This window comes from Meles meles, chromosome 12 (genome assembly GCF_922984935.1).
Source record: "Meles meles chromosome 12, mMelMel3.1 paternal haplotype, whole genome shotgun sequence".
In the NCBI taxonomy this organism is placed as follows: Eukaryota; Metazoa; Chordata; class Mammalia; order Carnivora; family Mustelidae; genus Meles; species Meles meles.
The window spans coordinates 87,581,818-87,599,305 of record NC_060077.1 but is presented as its reverse complement, the minus strand read 5'-3'; the positions used below and the strand labels follow the sequence as shown (position 1 = coordinate 87,599,305).

General features: G+C 36.8%; 1 protein-coding gene across 5 annotated transcripts in view; it reads right to left on the bottom strand.

The window, feature by feature from the left end:
* Positions 1-17,488, bottom strand: part of CCDC102B (coiled-coil domain containing 102B) — a 211,368-nt gene that overhangs the window by 47,127 nt on the left and 146,753 nt on the right. For all 5 annotated transcript variants that reach the window (XR_006820993.1, XM_046024324.1, XM_046024325.1 and 2 more), the window contains one exon: positions 6,292-6,408. Coding sequence is in view for 4 of the 5 variants with exons in the window: in XM_046024324.1 (XP_045880280.1) it covers positions 6,292-6,408 (117 nt within the window). In the remaining variant the exon portion in view is untranslated. The remainder of the gene's footprint in view (positions 1-6,291; positions 6,409-17,488) is intronic.

The following is a 17,488-nucleotide window of genomic DNA, read 5'->3' as shown; positions in this document are numbered from 1 at the left end:
GAATTTTAAATTCTTCAGCCCACCCTACAAAATTCTAAACCTTTTTTGAAAAAAAAAAATCTATCATTCAAGGCACCTAATACTTCCTGGGTAAATCATTACAGGCTTTCAGCTGTTATTCAGTTTTTATACTTATCAGTTTTCTGTAAATGCAAGACAAGTGACAGTTTGGTCTTAGATAATTGGACTATTTAGACTTATATTTGTATAAATAACCAGAATGCATATCCATGTGTGACAGTTTAATTTTCAGTTTTTCCAGAATATTATTTTTCTCTAATGGCTTACTCATATAAAATATCTCTTTAGAAGTCTGTTAATGACATGGATTTAAGCATTCTGGCACATTTTGGGTTTGTATTGACAGAACTCAGGAAACAGAATCTCTAAATTAACTTGCTTACAGCCATCAATATCCCGTTTCAAAATTATGCACTTATTTCTGAGTTTATTTAAGAGTATTCTCAGTAATCTAACTGGCTTTATTACAACATGTAAAGTCAGAGGTATGAGATACAAGAGATTTAAATCAATTTAGATTAACATCTTTTGTGGCGATCTCAGAAAATTAAATTCTGATGGAACTGGATTTCTAATTATATCTCCCTTCCAGTCAAAGATAATACTATTAACTGTCAATAAATAAAATCCCAGGCATCTCTTCATTTAAAATTTATAAATAGGTCAACTTCCCCAGCATCATGCAAATCTGCTACATAGATCCCATATATCTGAAAACATGCACTTAACTATAATTTTTTAAGAATCCTCTATTCCTCACTGAAGGCATTTCTCTCTCTTCAGAGAGTATCCCTCTCTGAGGGCAGGTCCATTTCTATATCACACACCACTGAATTACTAGATCCTAGTACAGTATGTAGCATATGATATATACAGAATGATAGTTTGAATTAGAATTTAAGAAATCACATTGAAAATAATTTCTTCCTTTTTTTTAACATAGAATAAAAACACTTTTCTGCCCTCTGTATTTTCCCCTACTTTACCACACAAAATCTGGCAATGGACTGCTATTAGACTATGTTAGTTACTCATCTAGGGATTAAAATATTGTCCCAAATCCGCATAATTCGTGATATTTATTGCTACGTAAGAGGGAAAGGAGGAATTTTTTGCTTCACTGTTAACATGTCAATATTTTTTTAAAAAATGTTTCAATATATTCCTCTACTCAAAAGAAATGGTCTGAATCTTCTACAGATCAGATCACCCTTTTTATTACATTATTTCCTGCTAATGCTGCAGTCTTCACTGTCTCACCTGATACTCCCCTTCCCACCAGCGCTCATACTTGGCTAGCTGTCACTCCTACTGCATATCTCATTCTGGATATCTTTTCTATGTACTTACATAGGTCACTATATTTCACCTACCGACGTACAGAACAGACCGTACTTAACTGTCTGGGGTGTTGGGTTTTTTCCCACCGTGGCCGTCACTGGGTCCATCGCTCTCTCAGACCCCTAGTGCCACGCACCTTGGAGATGGTTGATCAATACTTGTTGGTAAATGGATAAGAGAATGAACAAATGAGCATGGGGACTATTTGTCTTTTGTTTTCTACTTCTTTGTTATTTCACTGTGCCTACGCAGAGAGAACAGAGAGATTCTGCTTGATGTTCACATTGAGAAAATTTTCCTTTGAAACCCCAATCAATAAGATGATATCTGAGCATGAAAATATTATGGTACAAAATGTTTATGTTTTGTCTTGCATAAGCAAAATAAGGAGGGCTACTTACATAATCACTAGTTAAATTTAACGTCACCCATTTGGGTCTTTTTTCCTCAGTTAGGACGCAGCATTTTAAAAGCGAATAAATGACGACATTCTGGGGCACCTGAGTGGCTCAGTCGGTTAAGCGTCTAACTCTTGGTTTTGGCTCAGGCTGTGAGCTCAGAATCCTGAGATCGGGCCCGCCTGGGGCTCTGCGCTCAGTGTGGAGTCCATGTGAGACTCTCCCTCTCCCTCTCCCCTGCCCCCCACTCATGCTCTCACACATGTACATGCACGTGCTCTCTCTCTCTCAAAATAAATGAGATCATTTTTAAAAAAATAAGACACTCCAAAGAGAGAGAAATAAAAACAAGTGACTATATTTGGTCCCTTCAGTTTATATTATGCTGCATTCAATTAGGATTATGAAGAAAAATCATTTTTAGAACATTTTTTGGTACTGTATAGAAAGATTTAGACCCTAATGAAGTATCAGAAAATACATGTCAACAGCAGAGCCCTAAGCTAGAGCTGGCTGAGCCCACGTGGACGATTCACTAGTGTCAGAACGGGAGACATAAAGTCAGGGACCAGAAAGGATCTTCAGAGTTTTTAGTTGTACTTATTGGGCTAAATAGGGAAAAGTATGTTGACTTCATCTTTCCAAAGTGCAACAGAAATTGGATGTAAATGTTTGGGTAGGTGAGAAAAGAACAATTCACAAATAAGAAACAAGAAAATAAATCAAAATTCCAAAAAGTTTGAAATAGAAATGTTGGCAACTATGTTTTTTTAGAATAATACAAGATAAAACAGTTATTTTCTCTTGGATGAATGTGTATGCCAAAAATGTTGGCCTAAAAGAGTATATAAAAGGAGTGTTTCCTGAATGAGTTTGGTTTTAAGCAGCAACCAGACAGCAGAAAGAAGTAATGATTTCTTGACTCAGAATGCCAATTAATTTCCTTCTAAACACACTTTTCATTTCCAGTTTGAAGGGCCTTGGTCTTAAATGTGGAAAACAGATGAAATGTTTGTGCTACACATGCGCATACACCAAGACACAGCCATTCACCCAGCGACGATGCGCAGAGGATTCACCTCCTCACACATGCGCTACAAGAGCCAATTCTGTAACTACTATGGGGCCTTTCTGTCAATGCTGCATTGCAAATTTCTTTGACCAGATTTCTATAATGAGAAGCTTACTTCAGAAAAAAAAATGAGGCAGACTAAGAAATAAGGAGAACATACTAGTCAAGTGAAAGCAATACTATTATCAAATTGGTGAGTATTACTAACAGTTTAAAAGTTGTTCATCATAAATGGGGATCATCCATGTTAAAAAAAATTGTGATGTTTGATATTAAAATACTGACTTTTTCCATTTCAAGAAATATTGCTGGAAATTCATTACATTTCTTCAATAAACTCACGAGGTGATAGACCAGGTGGTCCATGTCAGAAATGGACTGCCGGCCCCATTTGACTTCTAGATTCAAACTCATTAGCTACGTGGCCTTGGTAAGTGGCCTAACCTGAATCTGAGTGTGCACTCTGGAAAACTAGAACTAAATGACAATATAGGTGAGAAATTATTTCAACAATGTTTGAGGTTATTTTGTAACCTTGAGCAAGGTAAATTCTCAAAGACTTTCTTTTAAAAGTAGACAAAAATATATACAGATCATAAAACAAAAAAAGTAACAAAAAGAAGTGTGTTAACTATGCTGGAATTAAAAAACTTAATAAAAATAAAAACAAAATTAAAAAAGAATATATAGCTCATAAAAGTGTTAAGATATTAAATGAGATCTTATATTTCAATGGCCCAGCACTATAAATGTGACATATTTGTAGTTATCAGTAACTGGTAGCTATTTTAATAAACATTATATCAGTAAAAATGAACAAACAACTAGAAATTTATGTATAGGTAAGTAAAATACAAATTAAAATGACCTTCTTGTCTATCAGTTAGCAAAGCATTAAAAATAATCATACTGTTAGCTATAGAATAATGAAATGAAAATGTTTATATAGGCATGAGAATGTTTATTGTAGGTGAGTGAGAATGCAAATTGATATAATTTTTCTAAAGGACAATTTGGTGATGTGTATAAAAATTTTAAAAAATAAACATTCTCTTGACCAAACCATACTATTTCTAGGAATTTACCCTAAGTCATTTTAAATATCCAAAGATGAATGTGCACACACAAACTGTAATACTGATTATATATCTTAAAAAAAAACTAATTTTTATTTTTTATATTTTAAGATTTTATTTATTTATTTGAGGGAGAGAGAGAGAGAACAGAACCTGGGGGAGGGGCAGAAGGAGAGGGAGAAGCAGACTTCTTGTTGAGCAGGGAGCCTAAGGGAGGGCTCAATCCCAGGACCTTGGGATCATGACCTGAGCTGAAGACAGATGCTTAACCGACTGAGTTGCCCAGGTACCCCAAAAACCTGATTTTTAAAAATAGGTTATATTTGAATTAAGATATAGCACAATCACACAATGGCTTTTATGAAAACATATTACACATTATGATATGATTTTAGAGACCTAAACATAGCCAGTGTAAAAAATAAAATAATGCCAGCAAAGGGTTATCTGTCTTCTTTTCTAAGGAAAAAAAAAATAGCTTCTATACTAACTTAAAACTGAAATGAACCATATGCTCACATATATAAAACACACATATACACACACAAGCTCATTGTTTCTGTTTAGAATCTGTCTCAATATTTTATTTAATATTTTATTTGTTTTCTTTTGAACAAAGCTTTCCTTCTTCAATTTAATTCAACTGAATACACCCCTTAAGTGTACATAGTTAGACATAGCCAATTCATGTCTTTCATTTGCTTTCAGCTTTCAGTGCTCTATTAAGAATTCTTCTAAATCATAAAACCATATATGATAGTACTTGAGTGTCTTGTGGGAGATTATCTTTAGGTGGTAAAAGGTCTGTATCCTAACACAGAAACACAGTTGAGTTGTATCGATATAAAACACCTAACGCAAGGCCATATAATTAATAAATGAGTCTCCGAACATTTTACTAAATCAAACTAAAAAAGAGATCCTATGTTGCTATGGCTCCCAGTGCATCTGAAAATGATATAAGATTACGACCTCGGCTTTTGAGGAGAGTTATAATATATAGCCAGATGCGTCTTTCTCTGTTTTTGTATCTAACTGCTAATTAAGTTTTTATACATGTTGTGCAAAGCTTAATCTAAGATGTTCTCAGATCTCAGGACCAAGAAAAAATGGCGCCTCTCCTGATGGTTTGATTTCTTTAAGAAAATAGCCATCACACAAACCACCATTTTCCCTTTTGACCTAACTGGTAGAAAGAATTGTTTTCAACACATCAGCCTTTCTCATCACGGATCTCTCATATGCCTTCCCTCACCACCTCTTTCTTTACATGACTCATGGAAGAGGTGGCAAGGAATGATGCTGATTCAATCAAGAAGAGCTATTTCTCCTTAACAACTTCATTTAACTCCCCAAATCAAGGCATGCTGCCTCTGACAAGTTTTCCCTTGCAGCGTGTGATCATTTCAAAAATCCTGTGTGATGACTTTTATTATTCTTACTTCCATTATTTCAATCAGTCTGTATACTGAGACTTAGGTATAAGGAGTTGACCAGAATAAAGTAATCAGTAATGGAGCTGCTTCTGGCTCCAAAATCTTTGATTTATGCATTTTCCACTGCACTATGTCCTTCTGATATAAAATATACTGTGGTGTGAGTTCAGTCTTTATGGACCCTTAGAAAGAAGAAAGCATCTAATACAAATCTCCTCCCTCCCACCCTATATTTCCTGAATTGTTGCTACACACTGATATCTAAGACATTCTTCCAGAATTATGATATAAAATAAGTAATTTATGATTTTCCACTTTTAGGGTACTAACACTATTTTCTATGTAGTACAAATAATTCAATATCCTATCTATAGGAACAATAATTCCTCCTTTATTAACATGATGGAGAAAATAGAGTTTACAACCTGTGAAAATTCTTTAGGTGGTGATGGTGGTAGATGTGTTAAAAATAAAATGTTCCCACCATTTTACTTGTCATACCTAAGAAATGAACTAATAAGAGTGAAGTTACCCTGCCTTGTCTCTCACTATTGGTAGCTGCCAACAGCCATGTTAATTCCGCCAGAAACTACATGTAACACATCTGCCAATCATTAGTCCTGATGATAACGTATTAGATCCGGCAGCCAACTGACCCTTTAAAAAGTATTTACTCATAGTTAGAATTGTATTGGCTATAGGGTTTTTTTTTCATCAAATATTTTGTCTTTATAATAGTCAGGTAATTCCAATCTCATGGTGAGTCAGTATCATCCCACAGCATTTTAAGTCCTATGCAAACTGCTTATATTTATTATTTTTTATTTTCAGTAGCATCCTTCTTCATAGAGTAACCAACAATGCCTCTATTATACTCCTTAAAATAGTATATCACTTAATAACCTTCAGGTATGCTTTGGTGTTACAATCTTTATCCAATATCTTACCTCAGCTCTTAACTCAGAGATCAGTCTATCCTTGCTCTTTTGAGATTTTGATTCTTCCTTTATATCTCCAGATATTTCTTCCATTTCATTTTCATGCTGACCAGGAATAAGGTTAAACTGAAAAAAAAGGAAAAGTTAAAATTATAATCACATAATGCTCCAGTGTCTGGCTCCAGCATAACTCATATTAGTCTTTCATTTTGCTTTTAATTTAGTTTTTTGAACGTTTCTTTTTTATGTGGATTTTGGCAGCCTTTATCGTTGCTGTGGTAATTAATGTAGTTAAACCTTTTATTTCTTATATTTGAAAAATTTTTGGTTGTTAGAAAACAAATCAGCCATCTCCATAAATCCAAACTCACCAATTGAAAAAATTGGGCAAAACTTGGTTACCACACAGAATTCTGGTAACTGACCAACTGAATTCTAAAGAAATCTAATTAATACTGATATATACTGATATATTATAATATATAATATTATATAATATAATATAAATATTATATTATATTATATATTATAATATATACTGATATATTATAATACTGATATATTATAGTCTTGAATATTTATAATACAGGACTCTCTGTAATTCTACATAATGTCCATTTTTTATGAAGTCCAAAGAGTATATAAATTAAAATAGAGGCAAACTTGGGCAACAGGAAAAAATATCATCTATACAATGCTAGAACTGGTAAAAATATGTTTATAAAAGATGCCAATAAATTAGCAGGAAAACAGGATAAATACACTATGGCATATCCAGATAATGGAATATTATTCAGCACTAAAAAGCCATGAAAAGACACAGAGAAAACTTAAATATATATTACTAAGTGAAAGAAGCCAATGTGAAAAGCCTACTTACTCTATAACTCTACTTTTTGACACTCTGGAAAAGGCGAAACCATGGAGACAATATAAAATCAGTGCTTTTGGGGAGGAGTCAAGATGGCGGAGAAGTAGCAGGCTGAGACTACATCAGGTAGCAGGAGATCAGCTCGATAGCTTATCTAAACATTGCAAACACCTACAAATCCAACGGGAGATCGAAGAGAAGAAGAACAGCAATTCTAGAAACAGAAAATCAATCACTTTCTGAAAGGTAGGACTGGCGGAGAAGTGAATCTAAAATGATGGGGAAGATAGACCGTGCTGGGAGGGGCCAGCTCCGGCAAGCAGCAGAGCAACGGAGCACAAAATCAGGACTTTTAAAAGTCTGTTCCACTGAAGGACATTGCTCCAGAGGCTAAACCGGGGTGAAGCCCATGCGGGGTCAGCGTGGCCCCAGGTCCCACAGGGTCACAGAAGGATCGGGGGTGTCGGAGTGTCGCAGAGCTCGCAGGTATTAGGACGGAGAAGCCGGCTACAGAGACAGAGCCCAGGACTGAACTCTCAGCTCGGGGTTACCTTGAACCAGTCGTGGGCTGGGTGAGCTCAGAGCGCGGCTGGAAGCTGGGGATACAGGAATGATTGGGTGCTGTCTTCTGGGGGCGCACTGAGGATTGGGGCCCCGGGCTCACGGCTCCTCCGGGCCGGAGACTAGGAGGCCGCCATTTTCATTCCCATCCTCCAGAACTCTACGGAAAGCGTTCAGGGAACAGAAGCTCCCAAAAGCGACCCGGAGCGGATTACTTAGTCCGGCCCCCCCATAAGGGCGGTGCAATTCCGCCTCAGGCAAAGACACTTGAGAGTCACTACAACAGGCCCCTCCCCAGAAGATCAACAAAATATCCAGCCAGGACGAAGTTCATCTATCAAGGAAAGCAGGTTCAATACCTAAGACAGCAGCAGAATTCCAGAGGGGGAGAAAGCAAAGCACGGAACTCATGGCTTTCTCCCCATGATTCTTTAGTCTTGCGGTTAATTCAATTTTTTTTTCAATTTTTTTTCTCTCTTTTTTCTTCTTCTGCTAAATTTTTTAAAACTTTTACCCTTTTCTTTTTTAACGTTTTTTGACTCGTTTATCTAAAATATATATTTTTTCTTTATTTGTTTTATTTTTTAAATTTTTTTCTTTTTTTTTCTGAACCTCTTTTTATCCCCTTTCTCCCCCCCACAATTTGGGGTCTCTTCCGATTTGGTTACAGCACATTTTTCTGGGGTCTTTGCCACCCATTTAGTATTTTATTTGATCCTTCGTATACTCTTATCTGGACAAAATGACAAGGCAGAAAAAAACACCACAAACAAAAGAACAAGAGGCAGTACCGAAGGCTAGGGACCTAATCAACACAGACATTGGCAATATGTCAGATCAAGAGTTCAAAATGACCATTCTGAACGTTCTAGCCAGGCTTGAAAAAGGCCTGGAAGATATTAGAGAAACCCTCTCTGGAGATATAAAAGCCCTTTCTAGAGAAAGTCTAGAGACTTTAAAGAACTAAAGTCTAACCAAGTTGAAATCAAAAAAGCTATTTATAAGGTGCAATCAAAAATGGAGACTCTCACTGCTAGTATAAATGAGGCAGAAGAAAGAATTAGTGATATAGAAGACCAAATGACAGAGAATAAAGAAGCCGAGCAAAAGAGGGACAAACAGCTGCTGGACCACGAGGGGAGAATTCGAGAGATAAGTGACACCATAAGACGAAACAACATTAGAATAATTGGGATTCCAGAAGAAGAAGAAACAGAGAGGGGAGCAGAAGGTCTATTGGAGAGAATTATTGGAGAGAATTTCCCTGATATGGCAAAGGGAACAAGCATCAAAATCCAGGAGATGCAGAGAACCCCCCTCAAAGTCAACAAGAATAGGTCCACACCCCGTCACCTAATAGTAAAATTTACAAGTCTTAGTGACAAAGAGAAAATCCTGAAAGCAGCCCGGGAAAAAAAGTCTGTAACATACAATGGTAAAAATATTAGATTGGCAGCAGAATTATCCACAGAGACCTGGCAGGCCAGAAAGAGCTGGCATGATATATTCAGAGCACTAAACGAGAAAAACATGCAGCCAAGAATACTCTATCCAGCTAGGCTATCATTGAAAATAGAAGGAGAGATCAAAAGCTTCCAGGACAAACAAAAACTGAAAGAATTTGCAAACACCAAACCAGCTCTCCAGGAAATATTGAAAGGGGTCCTCTAAGCAAAGAGAGAGCCTAAAAGTAGTAGATCAGAAAGGTACAGAGACAATATACAGTAACAGTCACCTTACAGGCAATACAATGGCACTAAATTCATATCTCTCAATAGTTACCCTGAATGTTAATGGGCTAAATGCCCCAATCAAAAGACACAGGGTATCAGAATGGATAAAAAAAAACAAAACCCATCCATATGTTGCCTACAAGAAACTCATTATAGATGCGAAGACACCTCCAGATTTAAAGTGAGGGGGTGGAAAACAATTTACCATGCTAATGGGCATCAGAAGAAAGCTGGGGTGGCAATCCTTGTATCAGATCAATTAGATTTTAAGCCAAGGACTATAATAAGAGATGAGGAAGGACACTATATCATACTCAAAGGGTCCGTCCAACAAGAAGATCTAACAATTTTAAATATCTATGCCCCTAACGTGGGAGCAGCCAACTATATAAACCAATTAATAACAAAATCAAAGAAACACATCAATAATAATACAATAATAGTAGGGGACTTGAACACTCCCCTCACTGAAATGGACAGATCATCCAAACAAAAGATCAACAAGGAAATAAGGGTCTTAAATGACACACTGGACCAGATGGACATCACAGATATATTCAGAACATTTCATCCCAAAGCAACAGAATACACATTCTTCTCTAGTGCACATGGAACATTCTCCAGAAGAGATCACATCCTGGGTCACAAATCAGGTCTCAACTGGTATCAAAAGATTGGGATCATTCCCTGCATCTTTTCAGACCACAATGCTCTGAAGCTAGAACTCAATCACAAGAGGAAAGCAGGAAAGAACCCAAATATATAGAGACTAAACAGCATCCTTCTAAAGAATGAATGGGTCAATCAGGAAATTAAAGAAGAATTGAAAAAATTCATGGAAACAAATGATAATGAAAACACAACAGTTCAAAATCTGTGGGACACAGCAAAGGCAGTCCTGAGAGGAAAATACATAGCGGTACAAGCCTTTCTCAAGAAACAGGAAAGGTCTCAAGTACACAACCTAACCCTACGCGTAAAGGAGCTGGAGAAAGAACAAGAAAGAAACCCTAAACCCAGCAGGAGAAGAGAAATCATAAAGATCAGAGCAGAAATCAATGAAACAGAAACCAAAAAAACAATAGAAAAAAATCAATGAAACTAGGAGCTCGTTCTTTGAAAGAATCAATAAGATTGATAAACCCCTGGACAGACTTATCAAAAAGAAAAGAGAAAGGACCCAAATAAATAAAATCATGAATGAAAGAGGAGAGATCACAACTAACACCAAAGAAATACAGACAATTATAAGAACATACTATGAGCAACTCTACACCAACAAATTTGACAATCTGGAAGAAATGGATGCATTCCTAGAGACATATAAACTACCACAACTGAACCAGGAAGAAATAGAAAACCTGAACAGGCCCTAACCAGTAAGGAGATTGAAACAGTCATCAAAAATCTCCAAACAAACAAAAGCCCAGGGCCAGACGGCTTCCCAGGGGAATTCTACCAAACATTTAAAGAAGAACTCATTCCTATTCTCCTGAAACTGTTCCAAAAAATAGAAATGGAAGGAAAACTTCCAAACTCATTTTATGAGGCCAGCATCACCTTGATCCCAAAACCAGACAGGGATCCCACCAAAAAAGAGAACTACAGACCAATATCCTTGATGAACACAGATGCAAAAATTCTCGCCAAAATACTAGCCAATAGGATTCAACAGTACATTAAAAGGATTATTCACCAAGATCAAGTGGGATTTATTCCAGGGCTGCAGGGTTGGTTCAACATCCGCAAATCAATGTGATAGAACACATTAATAAAAGAAAGAACAAGAACCATGTGATACTCTCAATAGATGCTGAAAAAGCTTTTGACAAAGTACAGCACCCCTTCCTTCCTGATCAAAACTCTTCAAAGTGTAGGGATAGAGGGCACATACCTCAATATTATCAAAGCCATCTATGAAAAACCCACCACAAATATAATTCTCAATGTAGAAAAACTGAAAGCTTTTACGTTAAGGTCAGGAACACGGCAGGAATGTCCATTATCACCGCTGCTATTCAACATAGTACTAGAAGTCCTAGCCTCAGCAATCAGACAACAAAAAGAAATTAAAGGCATCCAAATCGGCAAAAAAGAAGTCAAACTATCACTCTTCGCAGATGATATGATACTATATGTGGAAAACCCAAAAGACTCCACTCCAAAACTGCTAGAACTTGTACAAGAATTCAGTAAAGTGTCAGGATATAAAATGAATGCACAGAAATCAGTTGCATTTCTGTACACCAACAAGACAGAAGAAAGAGAAATTAAGGAGTCAATCCCATTTACAATTGCACCCAAAACTATAAGATACCTAGGAATAAACCTAACCAAAGAGGCTAAGAATCTATATGCAGAAAACTATAAAGTACTCATGAAAGAAATTGAGAAAGACACAAAGAAATGGACAAACGCCCCATGCTCATGGATTGGAAGATCAAATATTGTGAAAATGTCCATGCTACCTAAAGCAATCTACACATTTAATGCAATACCTATCAAAATACCATCCATTTTTTTCAAAGAAATGGAAGAAATAATCCTAAAATTTATATGGAACCAGAAAAGACCTCGAATAGCCAAAGGAATATTGAAAAAGAAAGCCAAAGTGGGTGGCATCACAATTCCGGACTTCAAGCTCTATTACAAAGCTGTAATCATCAAGACAGCATGGTACTGGCACAAAAACAGACACATAGATCAATGGAACAGAATAGAGAGCCCAGAAATAGACCCTCAACTCTATGGTCAACTAATCTTCAACAAAGCAGGAAAGAATGTCCAATGGAAAAAAGACAGCCTCTTCAATAAATGGTGCTGGGAAAATTGGACAGCCACATGCAGAAAAATGAAATTGGACCACTTCCTTACACCACACATGAAAATAGACTCAAAATGGATGAAGGACCTCAATGTGAGAAAGGAATCCATCAAAATCCTTGAGGAGAATGCAGGCAGAAACTTCTTCGACCTCAGCTGTAGCAACATCTTCCTAGGAACAACGGCAAAGGCAAGGGAAGCAAGGGCAAAAATGAACTATTGGGATTTCATCAAGATCAAAAGCTTTTGCAAAGCAAAGGAAACAGTTAACAAAACCAAAAGACAACTGACAGAATGGGAGAAGATATTTGCAAACGACATATCAGATAAAGGGCTAGTATCCAAAATCTATAAGGAACTTAGTAAACTCAACACCCAAAGAACAAACAATCCAATCAAGAAATGGGCAGAGGACATGAACAGACATTTCTGCAAAGGAGACATCCAGATGGCCAACAGACACATGAAAAAGTGCTCCACGTTACTCGGCATCAGGGAAATACAAATCAAAACCACAATGAGATATCACCTCACACCAGTCAGAATGGCTAAAATGAACAAGTCAGGAAATGACAGATGCTGGCGAGGATGCGGAGAAAGGGGAACCCTCCTACACTGTTGGTGGGAATGCAAGCTGGTGCAACCACTCTGGAAAACAGCATGGAGGTTCCTCAAAATGTTGAAAATAGAACTACCCTATGACCCAGCAATTGCACTACTGGGTATTTACCCTAAAGATACAAACGCAGTGATCCGAAGGGGCACGTGTACCTGAATGTTTATAGCAGCAATGTCTACAATAGCCAAACTATGGAAAGAACCTAGATGTCCATCAATAGATGAATGGATAAAGAAGAAGTGGTATATATACACAATGGAATACTATGCAGCCATCAAAAGAAATGAAATCTTGCTATTTGCGACGACGTGGATGGAACTAGAGGGCATCATGCTTAGTGAAATAAGTCAATCGGAGAAAGACAACTATCATATGATCTCCCTGATATATGAGGACATGGAGATGCAACATGGGGGGTTAGGGGGATAGGTGAAGATTAAATGAAACAAGATGGGATTGGGAGGGAGACAAACCATAAATGACTCTTAATCTCACAGAACAAACTGAGGGTTGCAGGGGGGAGGTGGGGTTGGGATAGGGGGAGGGGGTTATGGACATTGGGGAGGGTATGTGCTATCGAGAGTGCTGTGAAGTGTGTCAACCTGGCGATGCACAGACCTGTACCCCTGGGGATAAAAATACATTATATGTTTATTAAAAAAAAAAAAAGAAAGAAAGGATGAATACCCAACTTTTGTAGCAACATGGACGGGACTGGAAGTGATTATGCTGAGTGAAATAAGTCAAGCAGAGAGAGCCAAGTATCATATGGTTTCACTTATTTGCAGAGCATAACAAATGACATGGAGGACATTGGGAGGTGGAGAGGAGAAGGAAGTTGAGGGAAATTGGAAGGGGAGGCGAACCATAAGAGACTATGGGCTCTGAAAAACAACCTGAGGGTTTTGAAGGGGCGGGGGTGGGAGGTTGGGGGAACAGGTGGTGGGTAGTAGGGAGGGCACGTATTGCATGGAGCACTGGGTGTGGTGCAAAAACAATGAACACTGTTTTGCTGAAAAAATAAATTAATTAATTTAAAAAAACATCAGTGCTTTTCAAGGTCTTGGGGAGGAAGGGATGAATAGGTGGCACACAGAGATTTTCAGGGCAGTGAAACTATCTGGTACAACACTGGTGGATATACGTCATTATACATTTGTCTAAACACAGAGAATGCACAACACCAAGAGTATACTCTAAGGTAAACTATGGACTGTGATGTGTCAATGTAGGCTCATCATTTGCAACAAGTGTATCACTCTGGTGGAGGACACTGATAACAAGGCTGTGCTTAAGCGCAGACAGGGAGCACAGGGGAAATGTATGTATCTCCCACTCAATTTTGCTGAGAATCAGAAACTGCTCTAAAAAAGTCTACAAAAAGAAACATAGGAACATGAGAAAAATCCTGGAAATGCACAGTAATTATTCCTCCTAACTGTTCTTATAGTTTTCAGCAGAAACACAAAATTTGATAAACCTACAAAATGTGTAATACATACACATATAATATTTTGTTTTGTTAACATATTTTTCTCTAAAATATGTAGGTAAATATTTTCAGAATTTAGATAATTTGTAAGAAATCCCACAATAAATTAGAAAATAAAAGCAAACATTATACTACCTATTATAATTAAAGTGATATTACTCATAATAACATTACCATTGTTAATAGTAATATTGAGTATGTAATAGTCTCTAGGAACTGGACTTAATATGTATTTCCTGAGTTAAAGGTAGAATAATCCTATGAGTTAGGTATATAGTACCATCTTTACCTTAAAGAAAAATGAGCCATATTTTTACTAGGCTTAAGCAAGTTTTCCAAATTTGCAAAGCTTGTAACTGGAAGACCACATTTTAAGAATGTTTTTGTCAAATTCATTACCTGAGTTCTTAATTATAAACTGGTAGCTACACCTATAATTATAAAGCTAAAAGCTATTGTACAGTTTACGGAAAGGCAAAAGACTTAAAGCCACATGCTCGAAATGAACTACAACAGCGCTGGGGTGCCAACGTGCCAAGTACAGAGAGGCTCCTTGCTCAGAGTTAGTAACATGGAGAACATGCCATGGAAAGCAAGTGTGGAACCAGATACAATGTGATGAAGTTCAAAGTCTGTCCATGCCCACCCTACTTCATGTCAATAGACAATGTGGCATTCACCTCTGGCTAAACTTAACTAAACTAAACTAAAAGTCACTTTGCTAAAGAAAATAATGAATTACAAGAGTAAAATCAAAGAAATCAAAGCATCAGGTTTTGGTTTGAGTTCACCAAAGTAAAACCCAACTCATTCTGGTAATTGAATGCCTTTAGTTTTACTTCTAAAATCTTGACCATTAATTCTCAGGGAATTAGATCAATCAATAAGCTCTCTCACTGTTAACAGGGCTGCAATCAATGTTACCACTCAAAGGAGATAAGAGGTAAGAAAATAACTTTTCATACAGTATGGGAAATCCACACCAATTATCTAAAATAATTCCATTTTCACTGACAGTGGAAAATCAAGGATCTTTGGACATATGAAGAAACCAAGAACATGAAAAAAATAGCCAAGATTTGAAATCACAATGTCTGATAGAGGTGGAAAAAAGGACAGAGATAAATAGTATAACTTAAGATATGAAAGAAAATGTTATTAAAAATATAATCACTGGGAAAAATGAATTGCACTCATAAATTAAGGACAGAACAATTTCAAAATTTCAAAGAACAATAAAGGAAAATTTTTAAAATGTGTCTAGTAATCCTTTCCTTTGGAAATATTTACCAGAAACATTGGAAAAGAGAGAGGTTAAAGCGTCTTGAAGCGCTGTTCTCGGAACTGTTCACTTGATTCATTCACTCCTTTGGAAAGCTGAAGTGCACCCACAGCACCGCATACTAACCAAAATTCTGACAATCTCCAAACATCTAGTTCTATCTTGTAGGTCTCCTTTGAACTTCGGACCCACATGTCCAACTCCTTGTCACTTCTATAGGTATCTAAAATTTTATGCATTGCAAAGACAAATTAAGAATTCCCCGAAACTTGTTTCTCTGCCAATCTCTGCCATTTCAGTTAAGTATCAACTCTATCCTTCCCTTTAATCAGACCAAGGATTTTGGATTTATTTTTAACTCTTTTCTTTCTCTGACACATCATATCCAAACCAAAATCAAAATAATTTGGGCGCCTGGGTGGCTCAGTGGGTTAAGCCGCTGCCTTCGGCTCAGGTCATGATCTCAGGGTTCTGGGGTCGAGTCCCGCATCGGGCTCTCTGCTCGGCGGCGAGCCTGCTTCCTCCTCTCTCTCTGCCTGCCTCTCTGCCTACTTGTGATCTCTATCTGTCAAGTAAATGAATAAAATCTTTAAAAAAAAAAATAATTCAATATTGCCTTCAAACTATACATAATAAATCCAACCATTTCTCTACCTATACTACTACTGCCTTGATCAAAAGCCACCATGTTCTCTCGCATCAGTTATTTTAATAGCTGCCACAATCTCTGCTTCTCCATGTAGCTCTGTAGTCCCTTTCCCAAAACAGCAGTCAATAAAGCATTTTTAAAGTAAATCAAATCATGTAATTAGGCTGCTCAACTCTTTCCAGTGGCTTTCCAACCCATTCAGAGTATAAGTCAAAGTCCTTACCATCTGCCCGGTCCTGGATCCCCTCAATGCTCTTCTCCTACTCCTACCTCTTATTCTGTTAGTCACTCTGGCCTTCTCACTGTTCCTACACACTCCAGGCAGGAAACAGCAAAAAATAAAAACAGTAAATGAAATATTGTACAGTGAAGGCACTCAAAACACTGTAACGGGGAAAAAAAATACACCCTGATGGCCAGATTAATAAAACAACTATACTTTTCCCTATGAAAATTTGAGTTATTTTGATCATTTTAAAATTATACTTTGGACTCAAAATCATCTTAATTTTGCTACTTACCCTATTAAACTTCAGGTTCAGATTAATGGAGTTATAATTAAAATCTAATTAGTAGCTGAAAAGTTGAAAGCTATAGATGTGTAGATGTTAAGGATTATTTTTTGCAGAATTATGGATGTCATCCACAAGTGATACATCACATTACTTAAATTGAAAGTGACAGAAATAGAAGGTACCTGAGAAAGTGAATGAATCAGCATTAGAAAGCATTTTCCAAGTTCAGGTCCTTTTATTTAATAGTTAAATTTAAGTATAGTCTCTTATAAGACTTCTTTTTCTGAAATTGTATCATAATATAATTCTAAAATTCCTCTTTAAAATTTCTCTTTTCAAACGCAGTATTGAAAGGTTAAACCAGGCAACTTTTCACATCTCTGACTTCAGAAATATCTACCATAATTTGCTTCTGGAAAATTAGCAATGTTATATGTAAATATTTATTCTCCTACATTCAAATTAGCATGGAATGAAGGTCTTTTTGAAAATGATTCTGGAAAACAAAAATATTGTGTAACTTACAAATAAAAATATTTTCTTACTTATTCAGATCAAGTAGGAAAAGAAAATTTCATTTCAGGGGTGCCTGGGTGGCTCAGTGGATTAAGCCGCTGCCTTCGGCTCAGGTCATGATCTCAGGGTCCTGGGATTGAGCCCC